Source organism: Oncorhynchus clarkii, chromosome 8, assembly GCF_045791955.1.
Source record: "Oncorhynchus clarkii lewisi isolate Uvic-CL-2024 chromosome 8, UVic_Ocla_1.0, whole genome shotgun sequence".
Taxonomy (NCBI): Eukaryota; Metazoa; Chordata; class Actinopteri; order Salmoniformes; family Salmonidae; genus Oncorhynchus; species Oncorhynchus clarkii.
Window position 1 is genome coordinate 12,304,307 of NC_092154.1, and position 19,844 is coordinate 12,324,150.

The window sequence follows — 19,844 nt, forward strand, 5'->3', positions numbered from 1 at the left end:
AAAACTACTTTTTGCATTATGTCCACCCAATATAACCTTTATTGCTTCTTTGTTATCAAGCCACCAGTGGCCTTGACCTATGGAACAAAATGTTGAATAGGCAAACACCTGAGAGGGAGAAAACTATGAAGACCAGCATCATTTTAGTGTTCTGTATGCGTCGTCTATGAATCTCATCCTGGGTCCTTTATAGAACATTTAGTCAACATTACAATGATCCCTTATAAGAGAGATGGAAAAGTTAGCACAGCAAAACATGTCTTGGATATCCCTTAGTCACAATTGAGGTGTGGAAACTTAACCATGGGCCCGAGACAGTACAAAAACATATTATATAGCATCTCAACCGAAAAACTGCATTTAGCAAGTTAACATGTTCAACATGTCTTTGAGACAAATAATTTAAAAAAAACATATTTTTGACAACAATGTGCCTTAAAAATATTAATTAGCTCTTAGCAATAAATATTTGTTAATATGAACAACTTCGCAAAAGGCAAATGGTGTCCTATAAAAGCGAGACACCTGTCAAATTTCAGCGTCAAACAGTTTTGTCGAGACGACATTGTCAGCAAATGAATGTATATGTTAACCTGTGGTGTAGTCATTACTCCACACCATAGCAACATAGCAAAACGTTTTTGCACTGAAAACTGTTTGTTATTGGACAAGTTCAGCTTAGTCACTCCCTGTTAAGACCGTTTGCTTCCGGTTGGTTTTGTTTGGTTCCTAGTGAATACCCCCCTGATCATATGTTCATTTTGGGGGACAGGGGGGAGCGAGCATCATTTCAAAAGAATAACAAAAACACACAAGGAAATTAGAAGTGCACGGATACTATCAATGGTACTTGGTATCGGGCCGATATGCTACTACTTGAACAGGGTATCTGTAAATGCTAGCAGATACAACGTTCAGATATGTAGCTGACATATTGTGGTGGGCATCTTCACTTTAGCCGGGGTCGTGTCTCCTGTCTAGTAGTGATGGGAGAAAAAAACAAAACAAAAAAATCGATACGGTTACACATCGGGATTTTTGTTTTTACGATATTGCGATATAAATTTTGCGCTAGTCAACTGTACCTGTGCCAATACTCCGGTGTTTTTCCTTCTATAGCGTGTTCTCCTTTATAAATGGTGAGACAATTTCTTTTCGGCACTTATGTCCATGACTGATTAAAACTCGTTTTCTCATTCCTTTCTCTGGTCCCTCTGCAGCAGACATATAGTGAGCAATATGTTTGGAACATCGACTTGCAATACATATAGAAGCGTAAAAATCACAATACAATGCATATCGGCACCCAAGTATGGTGATAATATCGTATCGTGAGGTCCCTGGCAATTCCCAGCCCTACTAGTTTTCGTAGAATAACTTTTCTATATTTGTTATTGTATTGAAATGATTATTTTTAAAAGCATTTTTGTGTTTTAATATGTCATTATTTGTTTACTGCATTATGTTTGGTTGATTAGGAGGTAGCATTGATTGAACTGGGTTAAAGTTCATGTTATGAAAAATAAATACTTGAATCGGTACTCGCCGGTATCGGCCTCTCCTCAAGAGAAAGTACTTGGTACTTGGAATGATCAGCAAGAGTTGGTAACGGTGCACATCTATAGGAAATGTATATTACATAAGATATGTGTGCTTCTAATGGAGCTGGTTTTGAGCGTTGAGATTGGAAAGGCAATAGAGAGGAAGCATAATCAGTCTCTCTCTCCCATCTGTCTTTTTATCTCTCCCTTGTTACTAAAATCCATCATCCTGGTCTCGGCGTGACAGTATCAGCTGCCTCCTGGGACCACTCAGATGGGGAATGCTGGGCGGTGAGTCCCCCTGCGCCCCAGAGTCCAGTTTGGGTGTTGAGGTGTAGCACGGACCCATCCGACCCATCTGCAGGCCCGTCATGTCCCTATGGGCGGGGTTGCTGGGGATGAAGCTAAGGCCTGCCATGCCCATGGGGGGGCTGACCCGGTCCAGGTGGGGGTTGCTGGTGCTGCTGGGGGACTGGGGGTCGGCACTGAAGTACAGTGTGGTGCTGGACAGGGTGGTGTTAGGGCAGAAATAGGGCTCGGGGCTTTTCCCAAACAACAATTTGCCCTCGGGCGAGCTACGCTTGAAGGAGTCAGACACCGGAGACTCCAGCGGGCTCTCCATGTCCTCCAGGCTGTCCTTACTCTCCTCCTCGCCCTCGCTGGGCGTCTCTGCTGACGTGGGCTCGTCGCTAGCGCTCTGGAACTCCTCCTTGCAGTCCGAGAGGGGCACCAAGCCCCCATTCATTCCCTGTGATTCAGATACTGAGGTCCCGGAAACCCCGGAGACCCCGTCGCAGCTGCCGCCGCCTGCTGTGGTCGTCCCGCCTCCGCCCGTACTCTTGGCCTCAGAGTTACAATAGGACTCGTCCACTTCCAAAACGGCCGCCACACCGCCGGAACCATAGGCGCAGTTAATCTTCCCTAAGTCACCGGTTTTTAGTGCCAAGCGAATCAGGAGCCAGTGGTGGTGGCGGCAGGGGCACGAATTACCCAGCCTGGGACCGCAACTCCCAGGATGCTCCAGTAGGGAGCCGGCCACGCCTGAGAGGGAGAAGCTGCCGTGGTTATGCAGGGAGGAGGGGGCAGCCTGGGGGAGGCTCTTGACACCACCCCCACCCCCCAGGGAGTAGGAAGTCTCACCCCGCTCCAGGCCCTCTAGACAGGTGGAGCCCATGTGGTGGTTGTGGTGGCCCAGGCGCTGACCCTTGCCATGGGTGATCTCGGTGGACTTGGGGTGGAGGAAGCGGTAGTACAGGACCAGAGAGGTGGTGCCTGGAGTAGGGAGAGAAAAGAGAGGGGGAGACTTAGAAACACGCAGTATAGTACAGGGTGTTTAAATTAAGTGATGGGATTGAAAGTTCCCTATGGGAAACAGTAAAAGTTGGTTGTGTCTGAAGCTTGACATGGTGCTTTAAAAAGGTCCTATGCAGCCATTTTTATCTCAATATCAAATTATTTCTTGGTAACAAATAAGTAAATTAATGTGATTGTTTTCAATTAAAATGCTCAAAAAGAAAGAATTTTGCTAGGACTGTCTGGGAGTGGTCTGAGTTGGGAGGGGAAAACTGAAAACTGTTATTGGCAGAGAGGTTTGGAACTCTTTCTTATTGGTCTGTTAACTCATTTACTGTCTGGTGATGTCATAACGGCAGGCCAAAACTTCATCCCACCAAAACAAGTCTATTCAAACAACTCTTACACTAAAAGGGCAGTATTATTCCAACCTCATAGTTTGGAAATATATATGAAAAATCACGTTTTTGAACCTCACTGGTCAAAATAACATTTAATTTATACTCCGACGGATTGTCTGAAGACAGTTGCTTCCGTTTTCCTTTTCGCAGAACTTTGACCCTGTCGGAGTGTCTGTTGTCATGGTTACCGCACAGTAGTTAGGTTGCTATCCAATTTGCGACAGATTTATGTGAAATCTGCATTTAAAAAAAAAAAGCCAAATAAACTGTATACATTCCTGAGTCGTAGTGGGAGGACCCCACACCATATCATTTAGTGACTCCCAAGTTTACGTCCATACGATGGTTAGAAAACAGTAACAATATTTGCACATAAAGGCAATTGCGCCACCATTTCTCACATAATTCATTTCAGACACACAAAGATCCCACCTTGTCTAGGATTTGTTTTTTTTGTCCGATTGTATTTTCTCTTTTATAAACCATACAAAACATAAACATACAAACATCAACTACATCACACCTGCCCAGACCCACTAGCAGACACTCCCATCTCCAGTGCCACCATCTTTCTGCCACATGGCCTGAAACTGCACCATTTTGGTTAGATTTTTCCATTGTGTTAATGATGGTGGATTGATTTATTTCCAAGATGAGTGATGAGAAGAGAATCGTCCAACCCATTGGGTATCTCACTACACCCCCATATGCCATGTGTTGAAATATGTCGTGAGATGAGTTCAAATTAAGTTGACATTGTAATTCTTCTGATAACCAACTTTCTAGCTCCGCCCACAACTTCTGGACTTCATAGCATTCCCAGAAAGCATGGATTATTGAGTCATGATTAGTTTTCCACTTAAGACATGACTCTGCAGTTGTACTGTAGAATGTGTGAATGTTGTCTCTTGTATAATGCAGTCTATGCATTAGCTTATACTAGATTAAGCTTACATTTTGTGTTAACTATAATTTCCTTAGTTATACTCCAACTTTCCCTCCATCTTGTGCCAACCTCAGTTCTTTTTAAGTCTTGGTTCCAATGGTTTTGATTGTCAGCTGGATATGCTCTCTGCAAAAATGTGTATACATTACCTATCATATGAATATGCTTTTCGGACTCAAATAAGATTCCCTCAAAATTGCTCTGATGTCCAAAATATTTCAAATGGATATTTTGTGATGTGTAACTTAAGTTGCATATATTTGAAACAATCTACATTGGTCAGCCCAAAATTACTTTTTTGTTCTGGCATGGAAATAAATGTATTTCTTGTTACCAAGTCATTAATGGTTTCTATGCCTTTAGTTTTCCATGTGGATCCATTTGTTGGTGAATTCTGAAAAGCTATCTAAGGATTGTTCAATAAGGTTGTGTTTTTAGGAAGTGATATTGGTGCTCGTAGAATACATTATCTTCCATATTTTTTTTTTTTTTTTTAACTAGGCAAGTCCAATAAGAACAAATTATTATTTACAATGACGGCCTACCATATTGTTACAGTGTTCCATATTGTTACAGTGTTCCATATTGTTACAGTGTTCCATATTGTTACAGTGTTCCATATTGTTACAGTGTTCCATATTGTTAGTGTTCTTAATTATGAAGTTATTAATGTTCTTAGCTTTTTCTCTTTGAAAATAAGACAAAGATTCTGAGGATGAGCATGAGCTTGAGAAATGGAACTTTACTCCATTACTTAAACAAATGAAAGCAGATCTATTTAAATTGAATAAATCTTCCCATAAATCTTACAGGCAGAATAAAGCTCTTTAGAATTGCATGGCTGCCAAAGATTTTGTATTTATTTTCAGTAATACCAATTATCCCACCAAAGACATTCTTTAAAAAAAGTATACTCGGTCATAACATACTTTATATGGGCAAATAAAGTGTTTAGAATAAACAACTTCCTAAGTCTCAGGGTGGTTTTAGCCTTCCTTACTTGGAATTGTATCAACTCGCTACCAATGCACTAAAGAAGGAACAACGGGTACATATCATATTTTGTTGTGTCAACATTTGGAAAGTTTACAGACAAATTAGCTGTTTCCATAAGGCCTGTCATGCCATGTTTTATCCAACATGTTTCTCTAACATCAGATGTGTACAGTGTGGTATCCCTCAGGGCAGTTGCATTGGGCTGTTAGAAATTATTTGCCACTTGTTTTACAATAACCTAAAATGACTATGTATGCTGATGACTGCACAATGTACACATCAGCACCTACAGCCAGTGAGCTCACTGAGACTCTTAGAATGGAGTTACAGCCAGTGAGCTCACTGAGACTCTTAGAATGGAGTTACAGCCAGTGAGCTCACTGAGACTCTTAGAATGGAGTTACAGTCAGTGTCCGAACGGGTCATTAATAATAAATTGCTCTGAAAAATAATTGTATTTGGTTTAAAGCATTATCTTATCTTAGCATTATCGTATGAACAATGAACAAGGTGAAGAAGCTGAACTCCTAGGAGTAACATTGGATAGTCAGTTATGTCATATTGACAAAGCTGTTGTGAAGATGGGGAGAGGTATGTCTGTTATAAAAATGTATTCTGCGTGTTTGACACAAAGATCAACTGTACTAGTTGTTTAGGCTCTGATATTTTCCCATCTTGATTACTGTCCGGCAACATGGTCAGGTGCAGCAGAGGAAAGCTGCATCTGGCTCACAACAAAGCAGCACACCTTGCCTTTAACTGCAAACATAGAACTAACATCATCAACATGCATGACAGTCATAGATACACTTCAAACAGACATGCATACCCCACCAGACACGCCACTATGGGTTTCTTCACAGTACCTAAACTGAAAACCGATGTACTGTAATGCGTCGTACTTTGTATAGAGCCATGTCATCGTGGAATGCTCTGCCACCAGGAGTTTTAGGCAAAAAGCAAGTTTAGCTTAAAAAAAAAAAAACATTGTATCACAGCGCCTCTTCTCTTTATAAATAATACAATTTAACTGCAGTGTATATAAGAATATGAAGTGTGTAAATAGTATTTTTGTTGTCTTTCCTATTTAATGTTGTTCTTGTCTTACTGTTCTGCACTGTCATTATGTGGACCCTAATGAGGATCCTAATAAACTAAACTTGCATAAAAAGGTTGGATGGAAACCTGGTTTGTGCCAGTAACAAGACTGCTAGAAAGCTCACCATTACCTTGTAAATAATTATCTTATTGTGAGTTTATTTTCTTGCAATAATGACAATTTATTTTTTGCTAAAGTTACAACATTTTCAGCTATGCGCTATTTGAACTGGCTAGCTAGCTAGCTAACAAGCTAAAAACATACCAAAACATCCTTTAGGAAGTTGCTTTTAGTTGCTAGACAGTTTTTTTTAGCTGCCTGGCATGACATATTCAAACAATTATTTTGAAACGAATGAGTTTATTGGTGTTAAAATCAGGTAGTTAAGCTATTTGGATCACCAAGCTGCTGATGTCATATAGAGGCTGTCATTTTGGGGTTTATACTTTTCATAACGACAAGTTGGTGTCGGACAACAATAGAACGTTTATGATGTCACTGCGACAGCTGTCTACAGCATGTCAATAGAACTGCAAACCAGCCTTTAGATAGACAATATATCCCTTACAACCATGAACATTACTAAATCTGTGATATTTGAGGTTTATCTGGTAGTAGAAATTTGCCCTAAATTAAATCTACATTTGAATATAAGAAGATTCCTTTAAACACGTAATAGGTTTAACTTTAGCTTTGTAAATGCTCTTTTTAACATCCTCTGTTCTGTGCACACACCTCAGGCATAACCTGGGGGTTAAAACTCAATTCTACATTAGAATAGGGAGACTCCAAAGATTGACTCACCAAGCAGGAAGCTGCACAGCACGACAGTAGGGAGGGTTATGCTATCCCATGATTTCTCACTGAGGAAGTCTGACGCTGCCACTAGTAGTGTGGCATTCTCCAGTAGCATGGCCTATAGGAGAAGAGGTCAAACGAGAGGTCAGGATAGTGACCCCCCCACCAAAAATATATATATATATATATATATATATATATACACAATTCATCTCAAAGACACAGGAGTAAAGGCATAAGACAAGAAATAACGAGCACCAGGAGATTCAAACAGAAGTCAATCAGAACATTCCTAAGCTGCACACTTAATTCAAATTAAACCAATCTTTATTGTCCCTGTAGGGCAATCCTCATCCTCCTTGTCATCATACGTACCACGTAGAAGCAGGAATTTGAAACTGAACTAAATCGGAACTAACTAATATCTTTATTGTCCCCAAAGGGTAATTCAGTTGCTGCGTACAAATTTTCTTCTCTCTCTCGTACGTACCAGGTAGAAGCCGGCCATGCGAAAGCGCGAGGGGCCTTCTTTGACATTGAGGAAGAGGAAAATGTGGACTAATCCCAGCACAGCGTTGAACAGCCGCCAGCGCCACGGGCCAGTGCAGATATCGGGTTGCTGGGCGACCAGCCAGAAAGACGCTGTGAGCCAGTGGAAGCCTGGAGGTCAATGTAAAAATACATTATTCCAGAGTGAATTAGACAGTGGAGCACTACTGTGGTGGGAATACAAAGTGTGTGTGTGAGACAGAGAGAGGGTGTGTGCATGTGTGACGGCGAGAGAGGCAGGGTTGTGTGTGTGTGTGTGTGTATGTGTGACGGTAAGAGAGGCAGGGTTGTGTGTGTGCATGTGTGACGGCGAGAGAGGCAGGGTTGTGTGTGTGCATGTGTGACGGTGAGAGAGGCAGGGTTGTGTGTGTGTGTGCACGTGTGCTCAGCAGGACCAGAGGGAACAGAGATAGCGAGGTAAGAGGTATTGCAGGGGGACACTGGTTGCCAAGAAACTAGCTTTGAAGGGCGATATGTGTTGTGAAGATGCCTTTTGTTGATTTGCTTATTTATAATCAAACCTGAGGCTTTGAGCATTTGGTATAATGCACGTAGAGGTCAATTGTAGGTCAAATCAGTTTATTCTAAATGACCATTTTTATTGGTTCTGCTGTCGGATGATTGTGAAGCATCTCAACTCTGCATTGATGCACTATTGACTACAATCGAGTTCTGAGTAAATACTGATGCTCGAGGAGTTAACAATAACTCTCTCTCTCTCTACCTTTATACGATCATGCCGACCAGAACCAAACTGTGCTGGCCTGGCTCAGATCTTCTCTGTTCACATTGTCCTTTTCAGCAGGGTTTCCAGCAACTATGTGGATGCTTAACCAGGCCTGCTCAGTACAGCTTGGTTTGGCTTGGCTTGATTTTGCTCAGTCGTGTGAAAAGCCCTCTAGTTTCTCCAGTTGTTGCATTTGCTCCCTCCCTCCCTCTCTCACCTGCCACTCCGCAGGTCCACCAGTGGAAGTAGCGGGCGAAAGACATGAGGCTTGCCACCCGGGCACCCAGCATGCCCGCCCTCCACAGCAGCTGGCACAGCAGGGCGGCCGGGGGCATGGCCAGGTGCCCCGGGCGGATCAGGCAGCACGCCCGGCTGAACAGCACCAGCGCCCACGACAGCGACAGCAGGCACAGGCCGGCGCATGCCGCCACTGTGGAGGCAGATGAATGGGGAGAGGGTGAGGATGAGAGGGAAGTATTGGGGGGAGGGGGGAGTGAGAAATTATCAGATCTTTTTCACAGTATAAGATACAATTGTACATCTTCACAATTGGTTGGGTGTTAGACAGCTTTTTTTTTATTATTCCCAATCCAACCCTAGGATCAGCTTGTCCACTGTCCTGTCCACTGTCCTGTCCACTGTCCTGTCCACTGTTCGTGCAATCTTATTCTGTAGCCAAGTTTCCAGACAATCTTTTTATGCGAGTAAAGTACATGTCGAAAAAATTATTACATTACAGGCCTGAGAGTAAACTTTCAAAATGTCGACAAAACAAAATACGCTAGACAAGGTGGGATCTTTGTGTCTGTAAAATTAATTATGAGAGAAATATCTGTAGAAAAGCTTTTATGCGCAAATATTGATATAACCATCATATTGAAGTAAACTTAGGAGTTACGCGATGACATGTGTGGCCCTCCCACTGCGACTCAGAATATTGCAGCATAGATACAGGAGACTATGTGCCGGGGGGGCTAGGGCCAGTCTGCTATATATGGTGTAATTCTCCAGTCCACCTGGTTGTGCTGCTGACCCAGTTTCTGCTGTTCTGCCTGCGGCTATGACCTGGTCACTGGACCCCCACCCCCGTCACATGCTGTCTCAACCTCGAATTGCTCGGCTATGAAAAGCCAACTGACATTAAGTCCCGAGGTACTGACCTGTTGCACCCTCTACAAACACTGTGATTATTATTTGACCCTGCTGGTCATCTATGAACGTCTGAAGAACAATCTGGATTGAATGGCCATGTACTCTTATAATCTCTACCCGGCACAGCCAGAAGAGGACTGGCCACCCCTCAGAGCCTGGTTCCTCTAGGTTTCTTCTTGCCTTTCTAGAGAATCTTTCCTAGCCACCGGTGCTTCTACATTCGTATTACTTGCTCTGGGGTTTCTAGGCTCAGTTTCTGTATAAGCACTTTCTGACAACTGCTGTTGTAAAAAGGGCTCTATAAATACATTTGATTGATTTATTGATTGATTAGGTTACAGATGAAATAAGTTATGATGAACTTCACAGGGGGGTGAAAGTGCAAGGTGATGAGCTTAATGCTCCTTTCCAAATAAATATCGTGGGTCTGATTGTGGGACATGATCATCAATGCCTGGCTGCCAGTTTGACAAATAAAAAGTATTATTTTAGTCCATAATAATCTCATCATGTAGGCAATACATGTGCTCTAGCCAACAGAGTGCAGATGCTAGAGCACATCTGTCATAACCAGAGTGGACACACTCGGTACACATGTAAGACACATGTGAGAAAACCATCAGTAGAGTTGAAAATGCGATGGAAACCCATTTCACTTGTTTCTTTCTGTACATGAAAATGTAACCGCAAATGGTAGTTTTATGTGCACTACGTCATCACACACAGCCTTTTATATGCAACAAGTCAACTTCATGAAAACACATATCTAGTGGGGAAATAAGCATCTTGTTTTTATGTGGATATTCGCATGAAAATCTGTCGCCAATTGGATGGAAACCTAACTAATGTGATCTAAAAGGCTAAACTGATCCTAATCAGCACCTCTATTCTGAGATGCTTAAAACACACCAGATGGGAGGCCAGGAGCCTTATGTATCAAGCATCTCAGTGCAGGAGTGGTGATCTAGGGTCAGTTTAAACTTGGTCCTAGATCAGCACACTTCATGAATTCGGGCCCACTAAGAGATGGTAAAAATTTTATTATTACATATATTGAACAAACATGTACAAACGCAACATGTAAAGTGTTGGTTTTATGAGCTGAAATAAAAGATCCCAGAAACTTTCCATACGTACAAAAATCGTATTTAAAAATATATGTTTGTTTACATCCCTGTTAGTGAGCATTTCTTTTGACAAGATAATCCATCCACCTGATGAAGGTGTGGCATATCAAGAAGCTGATTTAAAACAACATGACCATTACACAGGTGCACCTTGTGCTAGGGACATCAATAAAAGGCCACTCTAAAATGTTCAGTTGTGTCACACAACACAATGCCACAGATATCTTAAGTTGAGGGTGCGTGCAATAGGCATGCTGACTGCAGGAATGTCCACCAGAGCTGTTGCCAGAGAAGTTAATGTTAATTTATCTACCATAAGCCACCTCCAATGTCGTTTGAGAGACCACGTGTAGCCACGCCAGCCCAGGACCTCCACATCCGGCTTCTTCACCTGCTGTATTATCTGACCAGCCACCTGGACAGCTGATGAAACTGTGGGTTTGCACAAAAGAAGAATTTCTGCACAAACTGTCAGAAACCGTCTCAGGGAAGCTCATCTGCATGCTCGTCGTCCTCACAAGGGTCTTGATCTGACTGCAAGTTTGGCGTCATAACTGACTTCAGTGGGTCACCTTGAATGGCCACTGGAGAAGTTCTTCACGGATGAATCCCGGTTTCAACTGTACCGGGCAGATGGCAGACATGTATGGTGTCGTGTTGGCGAGCAGTTTGCTGAAGTCAACGTTGTGAACAGAGTGCCCCATGGTGGTGGTGGGGTTATGTTATGGGCAGGCATAAAAACTACAGATAACAAACACAATTGTATTTTATTGATTGCAGTTTGAATGCACAGAGATACCGTGACGAGATCCTGAGGCCCATTGTCGTGCCATTCATCTTCCGCCATCATTTCATGTTTCAGCATGATAATGCACTGCCTCATGTCACAAGGATCTGTAAACAATTCCTTGAAGCTGAAAATGTCCCAGTTCTTCCATGGCCTGCATACTTACCAGAAGTCACCCATTGAGCATGTTTTGGATGCTTTGGATCGACAGCGTGTTCCAGTTCCCGACAATATCCAGCAACTTCGTAGAGCCATTGGGACAACATTCCACAGGCCACAATCAACAGCCTGATCAACTCAATGCGAAGGAGATGTGTCGCGCTGCTGAGGCAAATGCTGGTCGCACCAGATACTGACTGGTTTTCTGATCCAAGCCCCTACCTTTTTTTAAGGTATCGGTGACCAACAGATACAGTGCCTTGCGAAAATATTCAGCCCCCTTGAACTTTGCGACCTTTTGCCACATTTCAGGCTTCAAACATAAAGATATAAAACTGTATTTTTTTGTGAAGAATCAACAACAAGTGGGACACAATCATGAAGTGGAACGACATTTATTGGATATTTCAAACTTTTTGAACAAATCAAAAACTGAAAAATTGGGCGTGCAAAATTATTCAGCCCCCTTAAGTTAATACTTTGTAGCACCACCTTTTGCTGCGATTACAGCTTGTAAGTCGCTTGGGGTATGTCTCTATCAGTTTTGCACATCGAGAGACTGAAATTGTTTCCCATTCCTCCTTGCAAAACAGCTCGAGCTCAGTGAGGTTGGATGGAGAGCATTTGTGAACAGCGGTTTTCAGTTCTTTCCACAGATTCTCGATTGGATTCAGGTCTGGACTTTGACTTGGCCATTCTAACACCTGGATATGTTTATTTTTGAACCAGTCCATTGTAGATTTTGCTTTATGTTTTGGATCATTGTCTTGTTGGAAGACAAATCTCCGTCCCAGTCTCAGGTCTTTTGCAGACTCCATCAGGTTATCTTCCAGAATGGTCCTGTATTTGGCTCCATCCATCTTCCCATCAATTTTAACCATCTTCCCTGTCCCTGCTGAAGAAAAGCAGGCCCAAACCATGATGCTGCCACCACCATGTTTGACAGTGGGGATGGTGTGTTCAGCTGTGTTGATTTTACGCCAAACATAACATTTTGCATTGTTGCCAAAAAGTTCAATTTTGGTTTAATCTGACCAGAGCACCTTCTTCCACATGTTTGGTGTGTCTCCCAGGTGGCTTGTGGCAAACTTTAAACGACACTTTTTATGGATATCTTTAAGAAATGGCTTTCTTCTTGCCACTCTTCCATAAAGGCCAGATTTGTACAATATACGACTGATTGTTGTCCTATGGACAGAGTCTCCCACCTCAGCTGTAGATCTCTGCAGTTCATCCAGAGTGATCATGGGCCTCTTGGCTGCATCTCTGATCAGTCTTCTCCTTGTATGAGCTGAAAGTTTAGAGGGACGGCCAGGTCTTGGTAGATTTGCAGTGGTCTGATACTCCTTCCATTTCAATATTATCGCTTGCACAGTGCTCCTTGGGATGTTTAAAGCTTGGGAAATCTTTTTGTATCCAAATCCGGCTTTAAACTTCTTCACAACAGTATCTCGGACCTGCCTGGTGTGTTCCTTGTTCTTCATGATGCTCTCTGCGCTTTTAACGGACCTCTGAGACTATCACAGTGCAGGTGCATTTATACAGAGACTTGATTACACACAGGTGGATTGTATTTATCATCATTAGTCATTTAGGTCAACATTGGATCATTCAGAGATCCTCACGGAACTTCTGGAGAGAGTTTGCTGCACTGAAAGTAAAGGGGCTGAATAATTTTGCACGCCCAATTTTTCAGTTTTTGATTTGTTAAAAAAGTTTGAAATATCCAATAAATGTCGTTCCACTTCATGATTGTGTCCCACTTGTTGTTGATTCTTCACAAAAAAATACAGTTTTATATCTTTATGTTTGAAGCCTGAAATGTGGCAAAAGGTCGCAAAGTTCAAGGGGGCCGAATACTTTCGCAAGGCACTGTACATATCTGTATTCCCAGTCATGTGAAATCCATAGATTAGGGCCTAATGAATTTATTTCAACTGGCTGATTTCCTTATATGAACTGTAAATCAGTAAAATCTTTGCTTTTATATTTGTGTTCAGTGTAGTAATTAATAACATTTGATTTATGTTATACGTTTGTTTCTTTGTAATTAATTGGGTACAGTGGTGTCTTACCCGGGGAGTCGAGTTCCACGTCAGTGACGGCCAGGACGTAGGTCTGCAGCAGGGTCTGCGGTAGGGTGAGGACCAGGGCCTCCAACAGGCGGAGAGCGGACACATCAGCCTGCTGCATCACAGCCGCCCCCAGCTCCCCCGCAGTGCCCTGCATGTCCCATACAGACACAATGCAGTCCCACAACCTGCCAGAAGGTGGAGACAAAGACCAACAGCTGTGAGACAGAGCTGGTGAGATAACCTCTAGCACTGGCCCTATGTATGGCGGTGGATGATGCGATGTACTGTGTGTTGGTGGGATTATGTAAGGAATTCTGCAATTTGGATATAATGTTGAATTTTCTGTGTATCTAATCCAGATTAGATACACAGAAGATTTTAAGATTCCAGGTTTAATGATGGAAACCTCTCGGTAACCTCTAATACACATCACTTCCGGTATAGTACTAGAGGACAAATAGGATAAGAGATCTTATTCATCCAACTAAGACAATCAATGGCAGGTTTCTAAATTAAGTTTACTCTGAATTACTCTGAGCTGAAAGCAACTTCAAATTCTAATTCTGAACCACATTGCCTTGTTGTCAGAGTCAGGGTGATGTTCATTAAGGCACAGTGGCAATAAAACATTAAAAAATATTTTGTCACAGAAAACAAAAGCAAGCACTTCTAATTGGACAAGTTCAGATAGTACCTCCACATTTCTGTTTTTGTGCCTATTGAACACGCCCAGGTGAGGCCATTGTTCAGGTGGGCTCACCGTTGGAAGATGCCCAGTTGCAACACGTGTGTGAGGGTCAGGAACCAATAGTGGTCTTCCCCATCGTCATGGTACCACCTGAGACTCAACACCTGGACCAGTATCCCTGGCAACAGGAGGGCGAGGGTCAACCCCGCCCACTGCGTTTCCTCATTCCATAGGTAGAATCCTATGCAGTAGATCACTATAGAACACACACACACACACACACACACACACACCGGGAAGAAATAGATACATTTGTAACACTATAATAGTGTATCATTGCATTGAAGTACTAAGATCTATATACCTACCTACATACAAAATATTTTAGATTACATTCTGATCACAACAATGTTTTCTTTTGGTTACAGTCTGTACAGTCTATGGTGGGAGTGAATGGTGACACATTCCATTGGACAAAAGGTCATCTACATGAATCAGTTAGTGAGAGAGAGTGTGGATGGGTGGATGAATGGTATATTTGGAAACAATCCCCTGACGCCTGGCTTCATAAAAACGGACATGTAAAAGCCATATCAAATTCATTGATGATCATTAATGAATGAATTGCCATTTTAAAGTGTATGCCTCTTAACCACAAACTTGGCTGGAGGAGAGAAGTGCTCGTTGGCTAGATATTGATTATTTCTGTCACATCCCTCCGGACTGGCTGTCTCCGTTGGTGGGGACCTAGAGAGCACCTCAGGCACAGCAGTATTTTTATCCGGTTGAAAGTCATCCGTGCCAAGGCCAAAGTCACTTCGCGCGCAGTCAGTCACCTTTGCTGGAGCTCTTGTCATTGATCTGCTTACTCAGGGCTTCTCACATGCGCAAACAAAGATGCACAGAATCTGTTTCCAGAAGAACGACCCGGAAGGGACCTCACCTGCTCGTGTGCCCTTCGACCGACATACAAAACCAAACATCACCAAAAGCATTTCTTATTATTGGTATGATTTGCAGCATGCAAGTTGAGTGGATGTAGCCAGCAATAGAAACAAGATAGGACTGTTAGTGATAGTAGCTAAATTGGGTTTGCGAAACCTCAGTCAAAAGCTGTCACGAATGACTATGGATTGGCATCACCCCAATTCAGTGCATGTAGCTATCGTACATTCTGAGAAGGCACACTCTGTAGAAAGGCTAGCCCAACCTACAACCCTACATGTCACCATCAATACATAAAAGGAAACCACAGTCTTCATGAAGAGATCCTTTAAACACTTTTAGCGATCTTTGTAATTACAAATCCATTTATATTTCTCACATGCTTCATAAACAACAAGTGTAGTTGCTAACTTATGGGCCCTTCCCATCAAAGCAGACAGAAAAAAATGTAAACAAAAGAAACATAATAAAACAACAAATAAATACACGAGTAACGATAACTTGGCTATATACAAGGGGTACCAGTACAGAGTCAATGTGCAAGGGTTGAGGTAATTGAGGTGGTTATGTACAGTCCAGTCAAGGTTTTTTCTTTTTTACTATTTTCTACATTGCATCAAAACTATGAAATAATATATGGAATCCTGTAGTAATCAAAAAAGTGATAAAGAAATCAAATATATTTGAGATTCTTCAAAGTAGCCACCCTTTGCCTTGATGACAGCTTTGCACACTCTTGGCATTCTCACAACCAGCTTCACCAGGAATGCTTTTCAAACAGTCTTGAAGGAGTTCCCACATATGCTGAGCACTTGTTGGCTGCTTTTCCTTCACTCTACGGTCCAACTCATCCCAAACCATCTCCATTGAGTTGAGGTCGGGTGATTGTGGAGGCCAGGTCATCTGATGCAGCACCCCGGTAAAAAATATATATATATAGTCCCGTGCAAACCAGATGGGATGGCGTATCGCTGCAGAATGCTATAATAGCCATGCTGGTTAAGTGTGCCTTGAATTCAAAATAAATCACTGACAGTGTCACCAGCAAAGTACCCCCACAACATCACACCTCCTCCTCCATGCTTCACAGTGGGAACCACACATGCAGAGATCATCCGTTCACCTGTTTCACAAAGACACGAAGGCCTTGAAGGCCTGATTCACACAGTCTCCTCTGAACAGTTGATGTTGACATGTGTGTTAGTTGAATTCTGAAGCATTTATTTAGGCTGCGATCCGAGGTGCAGTTAACTAATGAACTTATCCAATGCAGCATAGATAACTCTGGGTCTTCCTTTCCTCTTGAGAGCCAGTTTCATCATAGCACTTGATGGGTTTTGTGACTGCACTTTTTCCGCATTGAGTGACCTTCATGTCTTAAAGTAATGGACTGTCATTTCACTTTGCTAATTTGAGCTGGTCTTGCCATAATATGGACCATCTTCTGTATACCAACCCTACTTTGTCACAACACAACTGATTGGCTCAAATGCATTAAGAAGGAAAGAAATTCCACAAATTAACTTTTAACATGGCACACCTGTTAATTGAAATGCATTCCAGGTGACTACCTCGTGAAGCTGGTTGAGAGAATGACAATTGTGCAAAGCTGTCATCAAGGCAAAGGGTGGCTACTTTGAAGAATGTCAAATATATTTTTATTTGTTTATCACTTTTCTGACTACCACATGATTCCATGTGTTATTTCATAGCGTCCATGTCTTCACTATTATTCTACAACGTAGAAAATAGTAAAAATAAAGAAAAACCCTGGAATGAGTAGGTGTGTCCAAACTTTAGACTGGTACTGTACGTACAGGTAAGGATAAAGTGACCATGCAACAGGATAGATAAACAGTAGCAGCAGCCTATATGATAAGTCAAAAGAATTAGTACAAAAAGGGTCAACACAGACACTGTAGTTAAATAGTCCTCTGACTCCGCCTGGTATAGAGGTCCTGGATGGCAGGGAGCTTGGCCACAGTGATGTACTGGGCCGTGCGCACTACCGTCTCTAGCGCCTTGCGATTGGATACCAAGCAGTTGCCATACTAAGTGGTGATGCAGCCAGTCAAGATGCTCTCAATGGTGCAGCTGTACAACTTTTTGAGGATTTGAAGACCCATGCCAAATGTTTTCATCCTCCGACTGTGTCGGCGTGTGTGGACCATGAGTATTCCTTAGCTTCCTTGAAGCGCTAGACCCGCTCCACTACAGATCCGTCGATGTGGACGGGGGGCGTGCTCGGCCCTCTGTTTCCTGTAGTCCACGACACCACAATGCCATGACACTGACCTCATCCCTATAGGCTGTCTCATTGTCATCGGTGATCAGGCCAACCACCATTATGTTGTCAGCAAACTTAATGATGGTGTTGGAGTCATGCGCGGCCATGCAGTCGTAAGTGAACATGGAGTACAGGAGGGGACTAAGCACGCACCCCTGAGGGGCCCCCGTGTTGAGTGTCAGCACGGCAGATGTGTTGTTGCCTACCCTCACCACCTGGGGGCGGCCTTTCAGGAAGTCCAGGATCCATTTGTAGAGGGAGGTGTTCAGTCTCAGGGTCCTGAGCTTAGTGATGAGCTTAGAGGGAACTTTGGTGTTGAATGATGAGCTGTAGTCGATTAACAGCATTCTCACATAGGTGTTGTTTAGGTGGGAAAGGGCAGTATGGCGTAGTAAGATTCGATCTTAGTCCTGCATTGAAGTTGACTGTTTGATGGCTCGGAAGTCATAGCGGGATTTCTTGTAAGCGTCCGGGTTAAAGTCCCGCTCCTTGCAAGTGGCAATTCTATCCTTTAGCTCAGTGTGGATGTTGCCTGTAATCCACGGCTTCTGGTTGGGATACGTACATACAGTTACTGTGGGGAAAACGCTGTCGATGCACTTAGTAATGAAGTCAGTGACTGATGTGGTAAACTCCTCAACGCCATCAGAGGAACCACAGAACATATTCCAGACTGTGCTAGAGAAACAGTCCTGTAGCTTAGCATCCGCTTCATCAGACCACAACTGTATTAAGCACATCACTGGTACTTCCTGTTGAGTTTTTGCTTCTAAGCAGGAATCAGGAGGATAGAGTTATGGTCTGATTTCTCAAATGGAAGGCGAGAGCTTTGAATGTGTTTCTGTGTGTGGTGTAAAGGCGATCTAGAGTTGTTTTGCATTTAGTTGCACAGTTTCCCTGCATTAAAGTCACCGGCCACTAGGAATGCCGCCTCTGGATGTGCATTTTCGTTTTTTCTTACGGCCTTATACGGCTGGTTGAGTACGGTCTTAGTGCCAGCATTGGTTTGTGGTGGTAAATATACAGCTACGAAAAATTATAACTCTTGGTAATTAGTATGCTCTACACTACCGAACATTGGCGCTGAACATGGTGGACATCACCAACCTGTAAAAACGGAAGTTCTGCTCCTCCAAACTAATCTCGTACATTGCCAGAGGTGAGTTTCTGAAATTCAGTCCATGCAGAATACTCAAAGATGTCCAGAGACACCGGAGTACATTTGCAAAGTAGAGTCCCTTGACACTTGACTTAATGCCCTAAGTGATGCAAACCACACATTTTATAATATGTTTATATAAATTTGCTCTACCCCAGAAATATGTTATTTGAAGGTCTCCCGAGGCTGTCCTAATCACTGCTTAATTTTCATGCAAGGAACTGGGTCCCGGTATCTAACGGTTTAAAGACCACAATGAATCAATGCAAAGCAAGGTTACCGGGTCACGCCACATTCACATCATGTACTTCTACTTAACTAGCTAGTGTGGCTACTTGGCTAACTAGTGATGCTGAACTGTACTGGAATAAACGCACGATAGACTGTAGTTAAATACACATTCCGTGAAGCCCACAATGGTACATTTTGTGGACAAACCAAGAGCTCTACCAATGCATAGAACTCAGTGAAGGTCACTAAAGCGGTCCAAGGTTTGTTTGAACGTGCTGTGAATGTTAATTTGCAGAATATAACAAAAGTTAAAGTGGCGAGTATTAGGTGTCCACTTACGCGAGGTTCTTTCGGCCAGTATCACCAGCCCCGACACACCGAAAAGGATAGCTTGGCACCATGCTATCCAACACCCGCTCCGAGCCGCGGAGGGCATCACACGGTCAACGGGCCCAGCGTTTATCATGATACGGAGACGTGGGCGCCGCGAGAACCAACCGGGGACATTATTATTGTCATCCTTCTCCCTCCGTGGATCCGTTACATCCTCGTTTTGCTGGCTGGCTCCTGTCAAAAGATATCTGACGTCGCCGTGCGGTTTTTAAAGAGACAGTACAGTAAGTATTGTACGAACTCCCAATGGTCACATTGACCGTGACACATCACCTGACACTTTTTCGCCACCTCTTCTTCGATCATAAAGTGGCTATACTGGTTTACAATCCTCAGTATCACAAAAATGTACACTACCATTCAAAAGTTTGGGGTCACTTATTAATGTCCTTGTTTTTGAAAGAAAAGCTATAAAAATTGTCCGTTAAAATAACATCAAATTGATCAGAAATACAGTGTCGACATTGTTAAGGTTGTAAATGACTATCGTA

General features: G+C 42.9%; 1 protein-coding gene across 1 annotated transcript; it reads right to left on the bottom strand.

Annotated features, from left to right (window-relative positions):
* Nucleotides 1-159: 159 nt before the first annotated feature.
* On the bottom strand, nucleotides 160-19,426 carry LOC139415514 (XK-related protein 5-like). The gene is made up of 7 exons (XM_071163619.1): nucleotides 19,300-19,426; nucleotides 14,411-14,594; nucleotides 13,651-13,835; nucleotides 8,568-8,780; nucleotides 7,565-7,734; nucleotides 7,081-7,192; nucleotides 160-2,813 (listed from the first exon to the last, which is right to left on the bottom strand). Exons 1-7 carry the CDS (start codon nucleotides 19,424-19,426, stop codon nucleotides 1,756-1,758), a joined length of 2,049 nt encoding a protein of 682 aa, XP_071019720.1. The 3' UTR covers nucleotides 160-1,755.
* Nucleotides 19,427-19,844: the final 418 nt, after the last annotated feature.

What these genes read in the sequence shown, in the direction of transcription:
- LOC139415514 (XM_071163619.1), bottom strand. Translation starts at nt 19,426, where the DNA reads ATGATAAACGCTGGGCCCGTTGACCGTGTGATGCCCTCCGCGGCTCGG. An exon ending in CAACTGGGCATCTTCCAACG is followed by an intron (nt 13,836 to 14,410) that starts GTGAGCCCACCT and finishes ACCTTCTGGCAG; the next exon opens with GTTGTGGGACTGCATTGTGT. An exon ending in GCATGGCCGGCTTCTACCTG is followed by an intron (nt 7,193 to 7,564) that starts GTACGTACGAGA and finishes CTTCTCCTATAG; the next exon opens with GCCATGCTACTGGAGAATGC.